At 57.6% G+C, this 19,791-nt stretch overlaps 1 protein-coding gene across 1 annotated transcript; it reads left to right on the top strand.

The window, feature by feature from the left end:
• The first annotated feature begins 285 nt into the window (after positions 1 to 285).
• Positions 286 to 15,741, top strand: Slc2a7 (solute carrier family 2 member 7). Its single transcript, XM_048352069.1, has 13 exons — positions 286 to 436; positions 1,500 to 1,567; positions 2,160 to 2,258; positions 4,438 to 4,598; positions 5,300 to 5,424; positions 7,338 to 7,490; positions 7,960 to 8,085; positions 8,448 to 8,638; positions 9,662 to 9,772; positions 10,409 to 10,510; positions 11,555 to 11,630; positions 14,092 to 14,219; positions 15,553 to 15,741. Exons 1-13 carry the CDS (start codon positions 286 to 288, stop codon positions 15,739 to 15,741), a joined length of 1,680 nt encoding a protein of 559 aa, XP_048208026.1.
• The last annotated feature ends 4,050 nt before the right edge of the window (positions 15,742 to 19,791 follow it).

Here is a 19,791-nt window from a genome sequence, read left to right as displayed (position 1 = left end):
AAAACTAAGAGAGATGCGGGGGGCAGGATTGGGTGGGTTGGGTTGGTTCTTTGAGACTGTGTCTCTCTGTGTAACCCAGGCTGGCTGCAAACTCAAGCTCCTCCTTCCTCTGCTTCTGCAATGCTGGAATTACAGGTATGCGCCACCATGTTCAACTTTAATAGGGGTTTTAGTATGGGAAACTGGGGTGCTAAACTTTTACAAAGGAAAAGGTTGTTTGGGCTCACTGTTCTGGGGGTCTCAGTTGGCAATCTCCTCCGAGATTTGTGGGGGCTGGGATCAAGCATGGAGGTGAAGCACATGACCAAAGAAGCTGCCCCTCACAGCCAGGGAGCTAAGGAAAAGGAAGAGAGGAACAGCTCACAGGCCCCCAACGTGACCCCGAGCTTCCCACCCTCTGACAGCAGCAAGCCCAGGAACGGCGCTTTGCATCAGGGTCTCCAAGGGGCAGAACAAACCACAGGAACTATTTCTATTAGTCATTTACTGATTATTTCTAGTACTTATTTCATAGCTTTTTTTTCCCCCCCAGTCAGGGTCTTGAACTGGGCGCTGTCCCTGAGCTCAAGGCTACGTCTCTACCACTTTGAGTCACAGCACCACTTCCAGTTTTCTGGTAGTTAATGGAGATTAGAGTCTCACGGACTTTCCTGCCCAGGCTGGCTTTGAACTGAGATCCTCAGATCTCAGCCTCCTAAGTAGCTAGGATTCTAGGTGTGAGCCACCAGCACCTGACCAGTGATTATTTCTAACTATGCTTAATTTCCAAGAGCAATGAGAAATAATAAAGTTGTTTTGTGGCACTGGAGGTTGTTCTGTTGTTGTTTCCTGTTGCTTTGGGCACTATAGGGATTTGAATTCAAGGCCTTGTGCTCACTCGGTTTGCCGGGCCAGACGCCATCTGCCTCTAAGGGGGGTTTGCTGTTGTTTTTATGCTGGCACTGGGCTTGAACTCAGGACCTCACGCTCGCACTTGGTTTTTCCCCCTTAAGATTGGTGCTCTGCCACTTGAGCCACACCTCCACTTCTGGCTTTTTGCTGGTTAAATGAGATAAGGGTCTCAGGGACTCTCCCGCCTGAGCTAACTGAACGGCAATCCTCAGATCTCAGCCTTCTGGATTACAAGCGTGAGCCACCCGTGCCCGGCTTAAAGCTGCGTTTTTATGAAAAGTATTTCATCTGTACTTTCTCCCCCATACAGGCGATTAGTACCACTAGGTGTCCCACTAATACAGGCCCCCAGAGGCACCTATGCGGGAAGGATCGAGAAGAAGCATCCTGACCACAGTCTCTACTGGGGGTGGAGACTGCCGATGCAAAGGTAAAGCTCGCTCTGTATCTACTCCATGTGAGTGCTCTGGCCAGGTCCCAAAGCCTATCTTATCAGCCTGCCCCAGGCTGGGCAGCAGGGTCCAGAAGGCACAGAGGTTATAAAGCTAGGAAGGCCCAGGGAAGGAACCGCTGTGAGTTCTGCAGGGCGGACGCCACCTGGGAGGCAGAGCGCGCCTCCCACCCGAGCAAGGACAAAGAGATGGGGACTCCTCTGCCCACCCTGCTTCCAGAGGGGGTAAGTGCCAAAGTGACCTTGGGAAGGGGTGAGGGCCCTGGAGGTCACTTCTAAAGAACACTGAGATCCTTCGCTGGGGACCGGTGGCTCACGCCTGCAAACTCAGCTGAGATCTCGGGACCATGGCTTCAAGTCAGCCCTGGCAGAAAGTCCATGAGACTCTTATCTCCAATCAAGCACCAAAAAAGCCAGAAGTGGAGCTGTGGCTCAAGGGGTCCAGTGCTAGTCAAGCAAAAAAAAAAAAAAAGCTCAGAGAAGGCACAGTGCCCCAGCCCTGAGTTCAAGTCCCAGGAATTGGCATCAAGAAAGAAAGAAAGGAAAAGGAATGGGACTGTCCTGCCCTTCCCTGGCGGCCTGGCGGCCTGGCCCCGGGCCCTGGGCAGTGGCCCTGGTCGGGGCCAGTGGGGAGTGGGGAGCTTGGCCATGCAGTAGGGGTGCAAATGGCTCAGCCAAAGAACCGAACCGGAGCTCGGCTGGGATTCCAGCCACAGACCTCCTCCAACCAGCTTTCCCCCCCCCCAATCTGGTCCCCTGCTGGGTGCCATGGAAACCCCAAAGGCCAAGCCTCTGACCTTGAACTCATCTCCCACAGCGGCTCCCGCCCACGTTGCTGCTGGCCACCCTGAGTGCAGCCTTTGGCTCTGCCTTTCAGTATGGCTACAACACCGCCGTGGTCAACACGCCACACAAGGTGGGCCTGGCTGGGTGACGGGCGAGGGGGAGGGCTGCTGGCTCCCTTTGGAGGTGGCCATCTGCTCCTAGGGCCCCCCTGCCCCCCTGGGAGGAGCTGGGCAACCGCAGGCCTGTCATCCTCCTCTCTAGGCATGGCAGAGAGCCACGGGATCCTGAATTCCCTGCCAGGGGCCTTGGGGCTCAGCCCACGGCCCTTACCTGGCACTGCCCGGGGTTTTGAGGATCACAGTTTGCCATCAGCTCGGGCAGAGAAGTCTTAGCTCCAGTTAAGCAGCCAAGAGCCAGAAGCGGAGGTGTGGTAGAGCTCCAGGGCTGGGGATATGGCCTAGTGCTTGCCTCCTATACATGAGGCCCTGGGTTCCATTCCCCAGCACCACATATACGGAAAATGGCCAGAAGTGGTGCTGTGGCTCAAGTGGCAGAGTGCTAGCCTTGAGCAAAAAGAAGCCAGGGACAGTGCTCAGGCCCTGAGTCCAAGGCCCAGGACTGGCAAAAAAAAAGAAAGAAAGAAAGAAAAGGAGTAGAGCTCCAGCTTTGACTGAAAAAGCCAAATAACAGTACAAGGCCCTGAGTGCAAGTCCTCATACCAGCACACACACACACACACACACACACACACACACACACACACACCAGCATTGCCCATTTATAGTGACTGTTCATGACATTTATTAATATGTGCTTACATATGTATATGAGTGTCATCCATGCATCGTGCATATATACAGCTCTACATTCACATGTGCATGCATAGGAATCTCACACACACACATATTCCATCTGTACAGAAACAAAGCAGAGATGTTATCAGTTGTAATAACTGTAAGTACACTAGACTCATATAGCCTGGATAACATCTCTGCTTTCTGGGTTTTGCTTTTGTTTTTTTGTTTGTGGTGTTGGTTTTCATTACTAGGGAGCAAACCCACAGCTTCCCAAATGCTAGGCAAGCTCTTGGTTGCAAAGCTCTGTTGCCACTCTTCTTAGGTAGCCAGGCCTCAAAACAGCAAACCTCTTCCCTTTTCCTTCCAAGTGCTGGGATTACAGGCATGAGCCACGTGCCCAGCACTGGTGTATGTGAGTATGTGTTGCAGGGAATAGAATCCAGGGCCTAGAATGTGCTAGAAAAGCATTGAGCTACATGCCCCCGCCCTTCTCCCTGAACCAAGCCCTGGAGCATTTTTACTGAATCAAGTAATGTTCCATTGTTTTGTTAAAATCAATGCTTTATGTCAGTGTTAGTGGCCCACATCTGTAACCCTAGCTACTCCGGTGACTGAGATCTGAGAATAGAGCTCAAAGCCAGCCTGGGCAGAAAAATCCATGAGCCTCTTCTCTCCAATTAGCTACCAAAAATGCTGGAAGTGGAGGTGTAGAATGCTAGCCTTGAGAACAAGAGGTAAGGGGCGGTGCCAGGAGTTCAAGCCCCAGAACTGCCCCAGAACTAGTGCGTGCGTGGGCATGCGCGTGTGCGCGCACACACACAAAGTCAATACTTACAGATTCTCCATGAAACATATTTTTTCCTGTAACAGCCCTTTTGGCTGTATTTTTTAGAAAAGTTTTTTTTTTTTGCCAGTCCTGGGCCTTGAACTCAGGGCCTGAGCACTGTCCCTGGCTTCTTTTTGCTCAAGGCTAGCACTCTACCACTTGAGCCACAGTGCCACTTCTGGCCATTTTTCTGTATATGTGGCGCTGGGGAATTGAACTCAGGGCCTCATGTATACAAGGCAAGCACTCTTGCCACTAGGCCATATCCCCAGCCCTGTATTTTTTAGATATGATTTTGTTTGTTTATTTTTGCAATCCTCCTATTCGTGCCTCCCACAGACTTGGGATGGAAAGTGGGTACCAACCACTTAGCTTATTGGTTGGGATGGGGTCGCAGATAACTCTTTGTCCTGGCTGGCCTTGAATTGGATCTTCTCAATCTCTACCAAGCAGTTTGGAGCCACCAGAGCCAGGCAGATGAATTCACGATTTTTGTCTATCTCCCATGGACTCATCACAGAGTATGTTCTCTTCTGTTCAGCTACCCGCAGGGACTGGGCAGGCTCCCTGTGTCCTGTGCTGCTATCAGGGTCCCGCCCTGGCCCGGGCAGCCACGCCAGGGCCATCCCTACAGCAGGACACCGCCACGCCCTGGGCCGCGCGGGGTGACCGGCTGCGCCTTTCAGGTCCTGAAGTCATTTTACAACAACACCTACTTCGAGCGTCACGGGACCTTCCTGGAGGAGAGGGCTCTGCAGCTGCTGTGGTCCTGCTCCGTGTCCGTGTTCGCTCTGGGGGGGCTCCTGGGGTCGCTGATCGCTGGGCTGCTGGTGGACAGGTGCGGCAGGTAAACAGAGGCCACTCACGTCGAGGAAGGGAGGTCTGACGCCCAGCCTCCAAATCCCTTACACACAAGTCCTCAGTGTCTCTGGCAGGGGAGGCCGCCTCCGAGGGCAGAGTTCCTCGGCAGGACTTAGCCCAGGGCCTCGTAAGCACTCGCGGCAGGTGTGGGGTGACGGGATGGAGTTGGTCCCGGGGGCAGGAGGCCGGGCTGGGGCAGAGTCGCTGCACCTGCTGGGCGTCATCATGGTTGCCCGGAGGCCAGGGGTGCGCAGATCAGACGTGAGCGCAGATGAGCGGGTGCAGGGGGCGAGGTCCGGAAGGGGAGGCGTGAGTCATGGGGGGGCGGGGCAGCCATGACCTCTCCCACCCACCGCCGCACCAGCTTATTGTTCCAGGCAGGATCTCACACACGTGTTCCCTGTCTGGCCTCAAGTCTGACCGTTCCCGTCTCTGACTCCTGAGTAGCTGGGATTATAGGCATGTGCCACCATACCCAGCAGTTGCGTGTTTCTCAGGAGGGTCCAATCCCACCACATGGCCCCTCAAATCCCACCCAGCGCCCCTCCTAACTGACACAGTCACCTTAAGTGATGGGAGGACACTTCCTCCACAGCCCCCTCCACCCACACCCCTGGGGACCTGGCAGAGGTGGGGGGGGGGGGTTGAGGTCAGTGCTCCAGAAGCTTCTGCCCTGCTGTCTTGCAGAAAGGGGACCCTGCTGATAAACAACGTCTTTGCCATTGTCCCCGCTATCCTAATGGGGGTCAGCAAAGTGGCCCGGGCATTTGAACTGATCATCTTCTCCCGTGTGCTGGTGGGCGTGTGCGCAGGTATGGGGTGGGGGTGGGGGGTGGGGGTGGGGGGCCTCTGACACCCCAGGCGGCTCCAGGCACCCATCAGGGGAAGGGCTCTGAGACACGTGGGCTCCAGATTCCTAGCCAAGGCTGGTCACTGGGGTGGACGGGGCTCGTGCTAGCTTTCCTTGCTCTGTGTGTGTGTGTGTGTGTGTGCACGCACACGAGTGTGTGTGCGTGCTGGTCCTGGGGCTTGAACTCAGGGCCTGGATGTTGTCACTAAGTTTTTTCACTCAAGGCTGCTGCTCTACCACTTGAACCACAGCTTCACGTTCAGCTTTTTGGTGGCAAATTGGAAAGAAGAGTCTTAGACTTTCCTGCCAGGCTGGCTTCAAACTGCAGTCCTCAGATCTCAGCCTCCGGAGTGGCTAGGATCACGATGTGAACCTCCAGCGCCCCATCTCTGCCTCTTCTTCCTCTCAGAGCCCCCTTCTACCTCCAGTCCCAGGCCCTAGCCACGCGTGTGCTTTCTAGTCCTTCCCTTTAGCTAACAAATGCTTCCAGCAATAAAGATCTGTAGACACACCACCAAACTGACGGCGTGACCCAAGTGTAGAACACTTGTCTAGCATGAAAGCCCAGTTTCAATTCCCAGGAGAGAGAGAGAGAGAGAGAGAGAGAGAGAGAGAGAGAGAGAGAGAGAGAGAGAGAGAGAGAGAGAGATTTACCATGAGGTTCACAAAGCATCTTCCAGGAAGGATGGAGAAGGACTGAAATCTGAGGCTGGCCCTAGACCAAAAACCAAAACAAAACTGTAAGATACTAACGAAAGGGGCTGAGAATATGGCCTAGTGGCGAGAGTGCTGGCCTTGTATAAATGAAGCCCTGGGTTCGATTCCCCAGCACCACATATATGGAAAATGGCCAGAAGGGGCGCTGTGGCTCAGGTGGCAGAGTGCTAGCCTTGAGCGGGAAGAAGCCAGGGAAGGTGCTCAGGCCCTGAGTCCAAGGCCCAGGACTGGCCAAAAAAAAAAAATAATAATAAAAAAAAAAAACCTTAAGGGGGGATTTTTGATCAGTAGATCTACCTACCTACCTACCAAATCAGAAACTAATCCAAAGCAGAAAAGTAACCTTTAAGTCTCATGAATAAATCCTAGCCAGGCACTGATGGCTCATGCCTGTAATCCAGCTACTCAGGTGGCTGAGATTTGAGAATTACAGTTCAAAGCCATCCCAGACAGGGATGTCTGTGAGACTCAGATCTGCAATTAAGAACCAGAAAATCAAAAGTGGTGCAGTGGGCTGGGGATATAGCCTAGTGGCAAGAGTGCCTGCCTCGGATACACGAGGCCCTAGGTTCGATTCCCCAGCACCACATATACAGAAAACGGCCAGAAGCGGCGCTGTGGCTCAAGTGGCAGAGTGCTAGCCTTGAGCGGGAAGAAGCCAGGGACAGTGCTCAGGCCCTGAGTCCAAGGCCCAGGACTAGCCAAAAAAAAAAAAAAAAAGTGGTGCAGTGGCTTAAATCACCAGCCTTGAGCCAAAGAGCTCAGGGATAGCACCCAGGCCCCGAGTTCAAGCCCAACAATGACCACCACCAACAACAAACAGACAAAAAGAATAAATCCTACTTAGCCAGGCACTAGCGGCTCACACCCGTAGTCCTACCTACTCTGGAGGCTGAGATCTGAGGACCTCCGCATGAAGCCAGCCCAGGCCAAAAAAAAAATGTTTGTAAGACTCTTATCTCCACTTAACCACCAAAAAGCCATTCATGAAGGGGCGGCTCAAGTGGTAGAGCACCAGCCTTGAGAGAAATGCCAAGGCACAGTGCGTGTTTTTATCTCAGCCTGAGAGGGGCAGGCGCGGCCCTCCACGCTGGGATCAGGAAATGGAGCGGGGCTGGGGGTGGCTCCTGGCTGCTCTGACCTTCTGTCCACCCCCAGGCATCACGTACAGCGCCCTCCCCATGTACCTGGGGGAGCTGGCCCCCAGGGACCTGCGGGGCGCGCTGGGCATCATGACCGAGGTGTTCGCCATTACTGGGATCTTCCTGGCACAGATCTTCAGCCTCCAGGTCATCTTGGGCAATGCCACAGGTAACCAGGCACACCTGGGAGGCAGAGAGGGGACACCGTGCCAGGGGGGTGCCAGGCTCCAGTCTCACCCAGCTGAACCCCAAGTTCCTCGAAGACCAAGTGAGGGGAGGCCTCCCCACCCCTCTTCCTCCTGCGTGCCAGGTCCAGGCTCGACCACAGAGCCACACCTCCAATCCCTGGACCCCTGTGCTCTCAGTGACAGCGTGCGTGTGCACACGTGTGTCTGTGTGTGCCCAGGTACTGGGTCTCGAACACGGGGCCTGACGCACTGACTTGGCTTTGTCACTCACGGCCGGGCCTCTAGCTTGAGCCACAGCGTCACTTGGGGCCGGGGTCACAGTCGTGATCCTCTTCTCCCTTTCGATCAGGAGCTGCGCGTGGGGTCCTGAGGGGCACTGGGGGAGCCCGAGGGGGCTTGGGGGTGCCCGAGCCCCTGGCCGCGCTCCAGTCCTCCGCCGGCTCCCCGCAGGCTGGCCGGTGCTCCTGGCCCTCACGGGGGTGCCCGCCCTGGTGCAGCTGCTGACCCTGCCCTTCTTCCCCGAGAGCCCCCGCTACACCTTGATTCAGAAAGGGGACGAGGAGGCGGCTCGGAGAGGTAGGGGGGGGAGGGGCGGGGGGCGGGCTGCTCCCCAGAGCCCCGCCCCTCCCTCCTGGCCCCCCTCCTTACCCTCCCCACTCTCCCCCCCCCCTCACTCGCTGGGGCTGGGCAGGTGGAAGGTTGACCTTGGGCGGGGCGGGGCGGGGGCGGGGGCGGGGCCTGGGGCGGGGCGGAGCCGCCGGGCGGGGCCTGGGGCGGGGCGGAGCCTCGGGGGCGGGGCCTGGGGCCGGGGCGGGGCGGGCCGGGGCGGAGCCGCGGGGCGGGGGCGGGGCCTCGGGGCGGGGCGGGGCCTGGGGCGGGGCGGAGCCGCGGGGCGTCCTGGGCGCCGCAGGGCGCGCTCTGCTCTGCTCCGTCCGCAGCGCTGGGGCGGCTGCGCGGGCGGCGCGCGGACCTGGAGGCCGAGGTGGAGGACATGCGCGCCGAGGCGCGGGCCGAGTGCGCGGGCGGCCGCCTCTCCGTGCTCCGCCTGCTCGCCTACCGCCCGCTGCGCTGGCAGCTCCTCTCCGTCGTGGTGCTCATGGCCGGCCAGCAGCTGTCCGGGGTCAACGCGGTGCGCAGCTAGGGCGGGGGGGCTCTGCGGCCGGGGGGGCACCGGGACGCAGGTACCCGCAGGTGTCCATCCTGGGCAGCCGGGTGGCCCCATCACTGTTTCCTGGGCCGGTGACCGGGCCCCGCTGGAAAGAGAGAATGCAATCATTAGGCACCTGCAGAAATGCGTGCGCCCCGCAAGGAAGGCTGCTGCAGGGCGCCCCAAGCTGGGACTGGGGGGTCAGATCCCCCACCCCCCACCCCCCATCCCGCTGCTGCTGGGCGCCCCAAGCTGGGACTAGGGGGTCAGATCTCCCCCCGCCAAGGAAAGCTGCTGCAGGGCGCCCCAAGCTGGGACTGGGGGGTCAGATCCCCCACCCCCCACCCCCCATCCCGCTGCTGCAGGGTGCCCCAAGCTGGGACTGGGGGGTCAGATCCCCCACCCCCCATCCCACTGCTGCTGGGCGCCCCAAGCTGGGACTAGGGGGTCAGATCTCCCCCACCCCCCCAAGGAAGGCTGCTGCAGGGCGCCCCAAGCTGGGACTGGGGGGGTCAGATCCCCCCCCCCCCCCCGCTCTTCCTCATGGTACTTTTTCTTCTTTTCCTTCTTGCTGGTCCTGGGGCTTGGACGCAGGGCCTGGGCCCTGTCTCTAGGCTTTTTTTGCTCAAAGCTGGCACTCTACCACTTGAGCCACAGCGCCACTTCCGGCTTTTTGGTGGTTAATTGGGAACCAGAATCTCGCAGACTTCCCTGCCTAGAATGGCTTCCAACTGCAGTCCTCCCAGCTCAGCCTCCTGGGTTCCTGGGATTGCAGGCGCCAGCCTGTGGGGACTAATGGTGTTCCTTGGGGGGGTGGGGGAATGGGCTAAAGAAGATTTGGTTTTATGGTGGAATCCTAATAATACAGTTCCTGCTCATAGAGGAACAGCTATGGCTAGGTTTATTGATAGTTGAGTGGTTGGAGTAAATGGAGTAAATGTTGGTTGCTCAGGGTGAGGAGGCGAAGGAGCGCGGGCTCTGCTTACAGCTCTGTTCGCGTCCTAGATCAACTACTACGCGGACACCATCTACACGGCAGCAGGCGTGGAGGCCACCCACTCCCAGTACGTGACCGTGGGTGCTGGCGCGGTGAACATAGCGATGACCCTGGTCTCGGTGAGTGACGAGAAGCAGTCTCCCCACCGCTGCAGAGGGGAGCTCCGAGGGCCAGACCAGACCGACAGGCCCTAAGGCCGGGCCCCCCTCACTCCCTGTGTGGCGTGGGCGCGCTGCGCGTGCTGGTGTTGAGACACACTAGCTTGCCATCCCCCGGTCCTTCCAGGCCAGTGAGGCCCCCAGATGCCAACGCACCCCATGCAGAATGTTGAAAGGTGTTTGCTACAGGGCGGGAGAGCGGCAGAGGGGTCAGAGAGGACAAACAAGGAAAGGCTCTGTGTGCATTCCCACGAGGGGTCAAACCCAGGCCAAGTAAGATCTCAGCACGCTCGGAATATGGCCTAGTGGCGAGAGTGCTTGCCTCACATACGTGAAGCCCTGGGTTCGATTCCCCAGCACTACATACACAGAAAAAAGCCAGAAGTGGCTCTGTGGCTCAAGTGGCAGAGTGCTAGCCTTGATCAAAAAGAAGCCAGGGACAGTGCTCAGGCCCTGAGTTCAAGACCCAGGACTGGCAAAAACAAAGACAAACAAAGATCTCAGCACGCTTGCAGGAAGCAGGGTGAACAGGGAGGCACTTGGGGGGGGGGGCCACTCCTTGTGGCTCCTCCCCACCCTCACCCTCCCCTCCCCCAGGCCGGCATCGTGGAGCGCGTGGGGCGGCGGCTCCTCCTGCTGGTGGGCTACGGGATCTGCGCCTGCGCCTGCCTGGTGCTGACCGCGTCCCTTCTCTTCCAGGTCTGGCCTCACCTCCTGTCTGGGGTAGGGTGGGAGAGCTGTGGGGAGAGGTGGGGGGGTCAGGGTGGTGGGTGGGATATCCCACCCACGGAGCCAGCACCACGACACCACGCGTGTGGCTGCACACTCCCTTCACCGCAAGTGCAAAGCCGCTCACAATGGCTTCGCTCACCTGCATCCGTGCAAAGCTCCATCAAGCTGTAACGGGATAGTGCGCACATAGAGCAGTACTTCACTAGATACTTGAGACTGGGAGGATGGGGTGGAAAAGTCTGAGAGACTCCATTTTGACCCATGAGAAGCTGGGTGTCGAGATGTGCGCTCAGGGAGCGGAAATAGGAGGAGCGAAGTCCAGGCTGGCTGGATGTAAATTTGAACCACTATTCAAAAATAAAAATAAGTGGGGCTGGGGAGATAGCCTAGTGGCAAGAGTGCCTGCCTCGGATACACGAGGCCCTAGGTTCGATTCCCCAGCACCACATATACAGAAAAACGGCCAGAAGCGACGCTGTGGCTCAAGTGGCGGAGTGCTAGCCTTGAGCGGGAAGAAGCCAGGGACAGTGCTCAGGCCCTGAGTCCAAGGCCCAGGACTGGCAAAAAAATAAAAATAAAAAAAATAATAAAAATAAAAATAAGTGGCTTAGTGGTAGAGTGCTGGCCTAGCATGCATGAAGCCCTGGGTTCGATTCCTCAGCACCACATATATAGAAAAAGCTGGAAGTGGTGCTGTGGCTCAAGTGGCAGAGTGCTAGCCTTGAGCAAAAAGCTCAGGGACAGCGCCCAGACCCAGGACTGGCATAGTGCACCACGCCTCATCAGTTAGGCGAGGTTCGTGGTCAGCTGCTGTGTGCCAGAATGTTCCACATCCACCACCGGTCTGCTCCTGTGCCATCCCTGCCTCTCTGCCCCCTGGAGGCCCAGCACTCCAGATGTGACTCCTCTGTGCTCTGGGGTTTGGGCCTGAGCCCTCCAGAGGCCCCCACTGGGGTGCCCAGACAGACAGATGGACAGAAGGACAGACAGAAAGCCCTGCCTCCCCCACAGGACACGGTCCCGCAACTGGCTTACCTGGGCATCATCTGTGTGTTCACCTACATCTCAGGACATTCCATCGGGCCCAGTGAGTACCTGTACACAGTACCTGCTCCGGCCAGTGAGTACCATCACACAGTACCCACACAGTACCTGCTCCGGCCCAGTGAGTACCAACACACAGTACCCACACAGTACCTGCTCCGGCCAGTGAGTACCAACACACAGTACCCACACAGTACCTGCTCCGGCCAGTGAGTACCAACACACAGTACCCACACAGTACCTGCTTTGGCCCAGTGAGTAGCAACACACAGTACCCACACAGTACCTGCTCAGGCCAGTGAGTTACCAACACACAGTACCTCTTTTTTGCCAGCAATATTGGGGTTTGAACTCAAGGCCTTGCTCTTGCTCTGCTTGCTTAGCTGGCACTTACTACTTGAGCCATGCTGGTTATTTTGGAGCCAGGGAATCACAGACTTCCCTACCGGGGTTAACTCTGAATCACGGTCCTCAGCTCTCTGCCTCCTAAGGAGCTAGGATTACAGGCGTGAGCCACGAACACCCAGCTCCTGTCTCGTTTTTGAAGGGCCTGCTCAGGTTAGCTTTTCCTTGATGGCCCCCAGGTCACATTCATTCATTCAACAAACATTCCCTAGTGCCAGTCAGCATCCCAGGGGGGTCAGGGGGGCCCAGACTCAGGCCCAGTGCCCCACAAGGAGCTGCCACAGAGGCGCTGCCCACAGCCAGGTGGGTAGAGCACTCGGTTCTTCTCCAAACTCGTCTGCCTCATCCTTAGCGTCAGGCTACCCCCAGCTGGGGCCCTGCCCCCTTCCCCGTCCGTCCCGGCTCCCAGGCGTCATTCTGAGGACCAGGCCTCTCCCTCCTCTCCCTCCCTGCCCAGGGAGCTTTTGGGGGCTGGGGTGGGGTGGTGATAACCAGATGTGCTGGCCCATTTGAGGTCACCTTGGCGGCTGAGTTCACATTCCATGGCGCAGACCAACACAACGCTCCCCAGTGGTGCCCAGAACGGGGTCCTCCCCGCCTGGGCTTCACACCTGAGCACACCAGAGCAGCTGGCTGGTGTGACTTTGAATTCCTCTGCTCCCTGTTGCTTCCTGCAACCCGGAACAGCATGACAGGACACTGGGGACACCAGAGCTGAAGAAGTGAGAAAATATGGGGGGGGGGGGAAACAGAGTGGAGAGCCAGGGGTTCAGAACCCCGAGCTCCCAGTAGCAAGCATATGTAGTTAGTTCAGTTTACAGGGGCAGTCACTACAGGCACATGCAGAAAACAGGGCATCAATCTATCTCGTGGTTACAGCTATTAACATGAGGTAGAGTTTGTGTGCATAATGATAATTGACTTCCTTATGGTTAAGGCACAGAGGGGAGCAGTAAACATTTAACTGTAACACAAACATTCATCTTATTCCCAAGGTCTCAAGCTTTATAGGGTCCAGTTAATAGTAATGTACACATTTGTCTCGCCCTGTCTGTGTGACCTTTCCAGGGTCCCGTTCTGGGCATTCCTAGCTCTTACCCCTTTCCTGGCTGGGCCTCAGTGTTCCCTGCAGGCCCTCATGTCGGAATTACAGCTCTGTACAAAGCCGCAGACAGGCATGCAGGATGCAAACAGATTACAGCAGAACCGTGATGTTCAAATTTCAGGGTAGTTAGGGCTAGAGAGGTGTTCAAGTGATAGTGCATCAGCCACACAGCATGAGGCCCTCAGTTCAACCCTAGTACTCCCCCCCCCCCCAAAAAAAAGGCATTGAAACAATTTAGAGCCAGGCACTGGTGGCTCACACCTATAATCCTAACTGTTCAGGAGGCTGAGATCTGAGGGTTACGGTTTGCAGCCAGCCAGGGCAGGAAAGAGAGACCATGAGACGCTAATGAATCACCAGAAAACCAGGAGTGGTAGAGTGCTAGCCTTGAGCAAAAGAGCTCAGGCCCCACAATTCAAGCCCCCCACAGTTGGTGGTGTTCAAGTCCCACAATTGACAAAGGAAAGAAAAGAAAAAAAAATCAGGGTGACAATTGTAGGGAGAAGATGGCTTTAAACACTGAGACAAGGTCCCTCTAGAGGCTAAAAGACCCAGCTGACAAAGAAAGGCTCCAGTCCCAAGGAAAGGCAGGGGCCTGCTGCTGCCATCCTCATCCTCACCACACGGGGGCAGCACTGCCAATGCCCAAGCGCCCTGGACCACAGATGCCCTCCAAAGAATGTCAAGGGTGACCCCAGCATAGAGCAGGGGCTTTGAGGGGACCCCCTGCACCTCCCTGATTCACTAGCCACCACTCCCAGCCGCTGCTTTCCTACAAAACTCCGGTCACCAGAAAGCCGGTGCTGGGGTCGGACTTGGCCCAGGGCAGGCGTTGAGCCTCTGCCCCAGCTCCGTGCAGCCCCTGCCTGGCGCCCGGTCCCGGCAGAGACGGCCCACACAGGCTGGTGGGGGGACTCGTGGGGCTGAGCGGTGAGGCAAGGGCAGGCTCTGGGGACCCTCTGAGCCTCTCCCTCCCCCTGTCCCCCGCACCCAGGCCCCATTCCCGCGGTGGTGAGGACGGAGATCTTCCTGCAGTCCTCGCGGCGGGCTGCGTTCACGGTGGACGGGGCGGTGCACTGGTCCACCAACTTCCTCGTGGGCCTGCTGTTCCCATCCATGCAGGTGAGCGGGCTCCTCCCGGGCGGCCCTGAGGCAGGCCTGCCCCCCCCCCCCCACGGGGAGCAGCAGTGCCCTTCCACTAAAACCCTCGGCCATGGGGCTGGGGATATGGCCTAGAGGCAAGAGCGCTTGACTTGTATACATGAAGCCCTGGGTTCGATTCCCCGGCACCACATAGACAGAAAACGGCCAGAAGTGGCGCTGTGGCTCAAGTGGCAGAGTGCTAGCCTTGAGCGGGAAGAAGCCAGGGACAGTGCTCAGGCCCTGAGTCCAAGCCCCAGGACTGGCAAAAAAAAAAAAAAACAAAAAAAAGAAAGAAAACAACCCTCGGCCATGTCTACAAAGGGCCAGCTCCCGGGACACGGCCACGCGATATGCCACCCATTCACCTGTTTATCTATTTATTTATTCTTTGCTATCGATGAACCCCAGCACCTTGCACGTGCTAGACAGGTGCTCTACCACATCAACCATCCCCTCTTTTACTTTTTCGTGCTGGTCCTCAGGCTTGAACTCAGAGCCCAGACACTACCCCTGAGCTTTTTTTTTGCTCAAGGCGAGTGCTCTACCACTGGACCACAGCTCCACTTCCAGCTTTGGGGTGTTTAATTGGACATAAGAGTCTTAGGGACTTTCCTGCCCGGGCTGGCTTCAAACCACCGTCCTCAGATCTCAGCTTCCTGAGTAGCTAGGATGACAGACGCGAGCCACCGGCACCTGGCTAGTTGTTTTTTGAGATCGGGTCTCACTTTCTGCTTAGGTGGGGCTGGACCCCCTATTCATGCTTCCTGCATAGCTGGATGACAGGTTTGAGCCACTGCACCCAGCTTTTTACTTGCTGAGGTGGGGTCTCCCGCACTGGGGCCTGGCCTGCCTGGGAGCAATGGTCTTCTTGATCTCAGAGTCCTGAGGAGCCAGGCTTACCGGCGTGAGCCACCACACCTCACGAGCTCTTGGTGCTTTGACAAAGTAGCTTGCCATGTAGCCCATGGTGGCCTTGAACTGGAGAGTCTCCTGTCTGTGCCTCCCAGGGGCTGGGATTACAGGCATGCCTTACTGGCCCGGCCCCTGTCTTACCTGGGAAGGGCTCATTGCGAGGGGTACGGGGCTGGGGTGATGAGAGCACCAGCTTTGGCTCCCAGGGCAGGGAGGCACCAGAGTCCTTCACACCTCGGTAACCAAGGCCTTTCTGAGGCTGGGGCTCCGCTCGGTGTTCTGCTTTGCCCCTCCAAGCGTCCAACAGAACCAACCGCCGAGAAACTTAGGGACTCCCAGGGGCCTCCAATCGGAGGGTCCCGGGGTCCCAACCCTCGGTGCTCCTCCTGCCTCGGTCCAGGCGGCCATCGGGGCCTACAGCTTCATAGTCTTTGCCGGCCTGTGCCTGCTCACCGCCGTCTACGTCTACGTGGTCATCCCCGAGACCAAGGGCAGAACGTTCGTGGAGATCAACCACAGCTTTGCCAGAAGGAACGGAGTGGAGATTCCAGAGCAGACGGGGGACCTCGCCGAGGGGACGCCGCTCTGACGGCGCGCGGCCCGGGCAGCCTTCGAGGAGGCGCACGCCAGCCGCCAGCTGCTTTGTGGTTGTCTGCTGTGTGGCGGCGGCGGTGGCGGTTTTGCAGTACCAGGGTTTGAGCTCAGGGCCCTGCGCTTGATAAGCATTTGCTCCACCGCGTGAGCCAGTCCACCAGCCCTCCTTTGGGCTGCTTATTTTCCCGGTCGGGTCTGGCTTTATGCGGCGGCCAGCCCGGGCTGCGATCCCCCTTTGTTGCTGGGATGACAGGCATGCACCCGTGTGCCCAGCCATTGGTCAAGATGGAGCCTCACACACTTTTCCTTGTTGTAAACTTGGGCTGGCCTCAAACTGTGACCTCCAGATCTCTGCCACTCCCCCCCCCCAGGGAGCCAGGATTGTGGGTTTGAATCACTGCGCATGACCACAGTGCTGAGACTGCTCCCGAGGCAGCTGGAAGACACTGGAAGTCACAGCACTGATTTAGTGGAGAGGTGGTTTGCTGACAAGACTAAGCCTGAGAGGAAGCGAGCAGGGAGCGAGCCAGGGCCTGAGGGTCTGCTGGCCGCTTTGCTGTGCTCTCTACGAGGGTACCAGCACTGAGAAGATGCAATGTTTTTAAGTAAAGCTTTGCCACTGCAGTGTGTGGGGGTGTCGTGCTACTATAATGAAACACCCGAGGCAAGGAGCGTGTACAGAGAAGGAAGGTTCCTGTGGCTCACAGTCCTGCATGCTGCCCTCCAAGTCTGGGTGGCCCTGTGGCGTGGGGACACACGAGGGCACTGGCAAGGGCGGCCTCGTGGTGGAACATGGGTGGGCCGAGCCGCTGGCTGACATTGTGCTCTTGGCTCAAGTTGCAGTGAGAAGCAGAAAGGCTGAGTTGCCACAATCGGCTCCAGGCCACACCCCCAATCACCTAAAGACCCCCCCAGGCCCCGCCTCCCAGACGGTTCCGGTTCCTCTGCCTTCCCTTAGTGCCATAGGCAGGGATGAGGACCTGAACAGGTGGGCCTTTGGGGTCACCCCTGAACCTGAGCATTCGGTGACCAGCACAGAGGCCTGAAGGCCCCGAGTGCGTGTGGGGTACAGCCTCAGAGTAGCGAAAAGGCCGGCACAGGGCGCCCGAGCCTTCCTGGGGATCCCACGGCCGCCCCGCCAGGGGGCACGCCCTGCTCAGAGCCATTCATCACAGACAGCTGGGAGGGACACTAGAGAAAGTAAGGCCTCGGCCTGATTGGATTGGATTTGGTTTTTGTGCCAGTGTTGGGGCTTGAACTCAGGGCTTAGGAGCTGTCCCTAAGTGGTTGTTGTTTTTTGCTAAGGGCTGGTGTTTGACACGTGAGCCATGGCCCCGTTCCAGCTTCTTGGTAGTGAACTGGAGCTAATCAGGAGGCTGAGGTCTGAGGATCACACCGCAAGGCCGGCCTGGGGAGAGACGCCCGTGAGACGCATCTCCAGTGAGTCAGCAAAGCGCGCCCGTGGAGCTGGGGCTCGAGTGGGACAGCCCCTGGGCCCCGAGAGTGAACCCCAGGACTGGCACACAGAGCAACGGCGCTGGCCACAGACGCCTGGTGCAGAGACGTGGCGGCCCTGGCTCGGGAGAGCTGAGACCAGCCGCGCTCTGCACCCGCAGCCCGATTACAAACGACGGCTCGGGCTGGGGACCCGGCCCGGGGGAGGCCGCCGCCCAGGGCAAAGTCCCCGGCAGCACTCGCGGCAGGTGTGGGGGGACGGGATGGAGTTGGTCCCCGGGGGCAGGAGGCCGGGCGGGGGCAGAGTCGCTGCACCGGAGGCCGGGGGTGCGCACGGCTTCCCGCGGGCTCGGTCCCGGGGCCTTGCGCCCAGGAGCTGCCGAGGCGTGAGCGCATGCGCAGATCAGCGGGTGCAGGGGCGGGGTCCGGAAGGGGAGGCGTGAGCCCCGCATGCGCAGCTCCACCTGGGCTTGAGCCCAGCACGGGCGCGGAGCCCTCTTGAGAAGCAACCCGGAAAACCTCGGCGGTGCCCTTCCGTGCCAAGCACAAAGCCCGTGGGAGCCGGAAGTGAGTATCACCGAACACCTGTTAATCTGGTGACATTTGAAGCGCAGTGAAGGTGACCTTCCTCGCACCCGGAGGGAACAAAGTCGTCTTCCCTCGGTGCTAGCAACGCTGTCCAGGCGTGGCCCGCAGACCAGAGGAGTTTCCATCTTGGGGAGCCAAGCACAGTGGCTTACGCCCATAATCCCAGCTACTCAGGAGGCTGAGATTGGAGGATCGCTGTTTGAAGCCAGCCAGGACAGAAAAGTCCATGTGACTCATATCTCTAATGCACCAGTAAAATGTCAGAAGCAGAGGACTGGTTCAAGTGGTAGAGTGCCAGCTCGTCTTGAGCAAAAAAGGGACTAGGCCAGGCCCAGAGTTCAAGCCCCATGACTTACCACCCCCCCCCAAAAGAGTCATGATAAAAACAATGTAATATATGCTAATTAAAAATTGGGGGGAAAAATAGCTAAACACTACCGATGGCTCACACCTGTACCCTAGCTACTCAGGAAGCTGAGACCTGAGGATCGAAGCTCAAAGCCAGCCCAGGTGGGAAAGTCCATGAGACTCTTACCTCCAGTTAACTACCAAAGAAAAAAGAAAAAGCAGGCTGGGAATATGGCCTAGTGGCAAGAGTGTTTGCCTCATATACAGGAAGCCCTGGGTTCGATTCCTCAGCACCACATATATAGAAAATGGCCAGAAGTGGCGCTGGGACTCAAGTGGCAGAGTGCTAGCTAGCCTTGAGCAAAAAGAAGCCAGGGACAGCACCCAAGCTCTGAGTTCAAGCCCCAGGAACAACACAAAAAGGAAAAAAAGAGCAATAATGATCACAATGAATCCATTACCCACCGGGGTATGTGTGTTTAATTGGAGATGAGAGTCTGAACTTTCCTACCCGGGCTGGCTTCAAACCACAATCCTCAGATCTCAGCCACGTGAGTAGCCAGGATTACAGGTGAGAGCCACCATGCCCAGCTTGTCCTTGAAATTCTTACTGATTATTGAATGGCTTTTTTTTTTCCCACTTAGCATTTGCTTTATTGTGTTGTTTTTTGCCAGTCCTGGGACTTGAACTCAGGGCCTGAGCACTGTCCCTGGCTTCTTTCGGCTCAAGGCTAGCACTCTGCCACTTGACTCACAGCACCATGTCTGGCTTTTTCTATATATGTGGTGCTGGGGAATCGAACCCAGGGCTTCATGTGTATGAGGCGGGTGCTTTACCACGAGGCCATCTTCCCAGCCCTTGAGTGGCTTTTATTGTGTGTGCTCGTCCATTGTTCTAGACAGGGGGTCCCTACGTGAGCAGGCTAGCCTTGACCTCTCGATCCTCCTGCCTCGGCCTCCCAAGGGCTGGCGCTGGAGTGGGAAGCTAGGCGCGCGGCTCCCTCCCTCGCGCCACACTCAACACGGAAGCCCTGTCCTTGAGAAAGGCCATCCTGAGCGCCCATCTCCCTCTCCGCCAAGGCCTCCAGTGCCAGCCGGTGCCAGGCCGGCGCTCCGGCACGGAACAGCCCCCCGCCATCGGCCTTCTAGCCCGCCGTACTTCCTGCTCTCTAGTACTGCTCTTGTGAGTCCTTTGTGGTCCCGGGCACCCTTTTAGGGTGGCCCCCCCGTCCTTCTAGCTGAGCGTGATGGTGCACCCCTGTAGTCCCGGTCCTTGGAGACTGAGGCAGGAGCAAGCCGTGCATGAAGCCTGTCTGAGCTAGATGGATAGTTAGAGGCCAGTTAGCCTGGGCGACATGTAAGACTCTAATTAAAAATAAACAAATCATAAAACACACAAACACACTGAAGAGTCTCCTTGCCTCCTTCTCGGTCCTGGACTCGGTGCCCTTTGACCTCTGTGCAGCCACCTGTGCCCCGTGGACAGGCAAGAAGGAAGGGGCCGTGCGGCAGAGAGGCACAAGAAGAGACCAACTGGCGCAGCACTCTCCAAAATCATTTTACTACATCTAAATCCTACAGGGAGCGCGTGCGGGGATGACACTGACGTCGATTGAAGTGAACGGTTCTGTCTTGTTTTCTATTTCCTCTCACC

This window comes from Perognathus longimembris, chromosome 7 (genome assembly GCF_023159225.1).
Source record: "Perognathus longimembris pacificus isolate PPM17 chromosome 7, ASM2315922v1, whole genome shotgun sequence".
In the NCBI taxonomy this organism is placed as follows: Eukaryota; Metazoa; Chordata; class Mammalia; order Rodentia; family Heteromyidae; genus Perognathus; species Perognathus longimembris.
The sequence above is the reverse complement of the archived record's forward strand: the minus strand, read 5'-3'. Positions and strand labels throughout refer to the sequence as shown.

Excerpts from the sequence above, each read along its gene's own strand:
- Slc2a7 (XM_048352069.1), top strand. The coding sequence starts at position 286 with ATGGAGGTGAAGCACATGACCAAAGAAGCTGCCCCTCACAGCCAGGGA. Across the intron at positions 8,086-8,447 it reads CGAGGAGGCGGCTCGGAGAG|CGCTGGGGCGGCTGCGCGGG; the intron begins GTAGGGGGGGGA and ends CTCCGTCCGCAG. Across the intron at positions 14,220-15,552 it reads TGCTGTTCCCATCCATGCAG|GCGGCCATCGGGGCCTACAG; the intron begins GTGAGCGGGCTC and ends GCCTCGGTCCAG.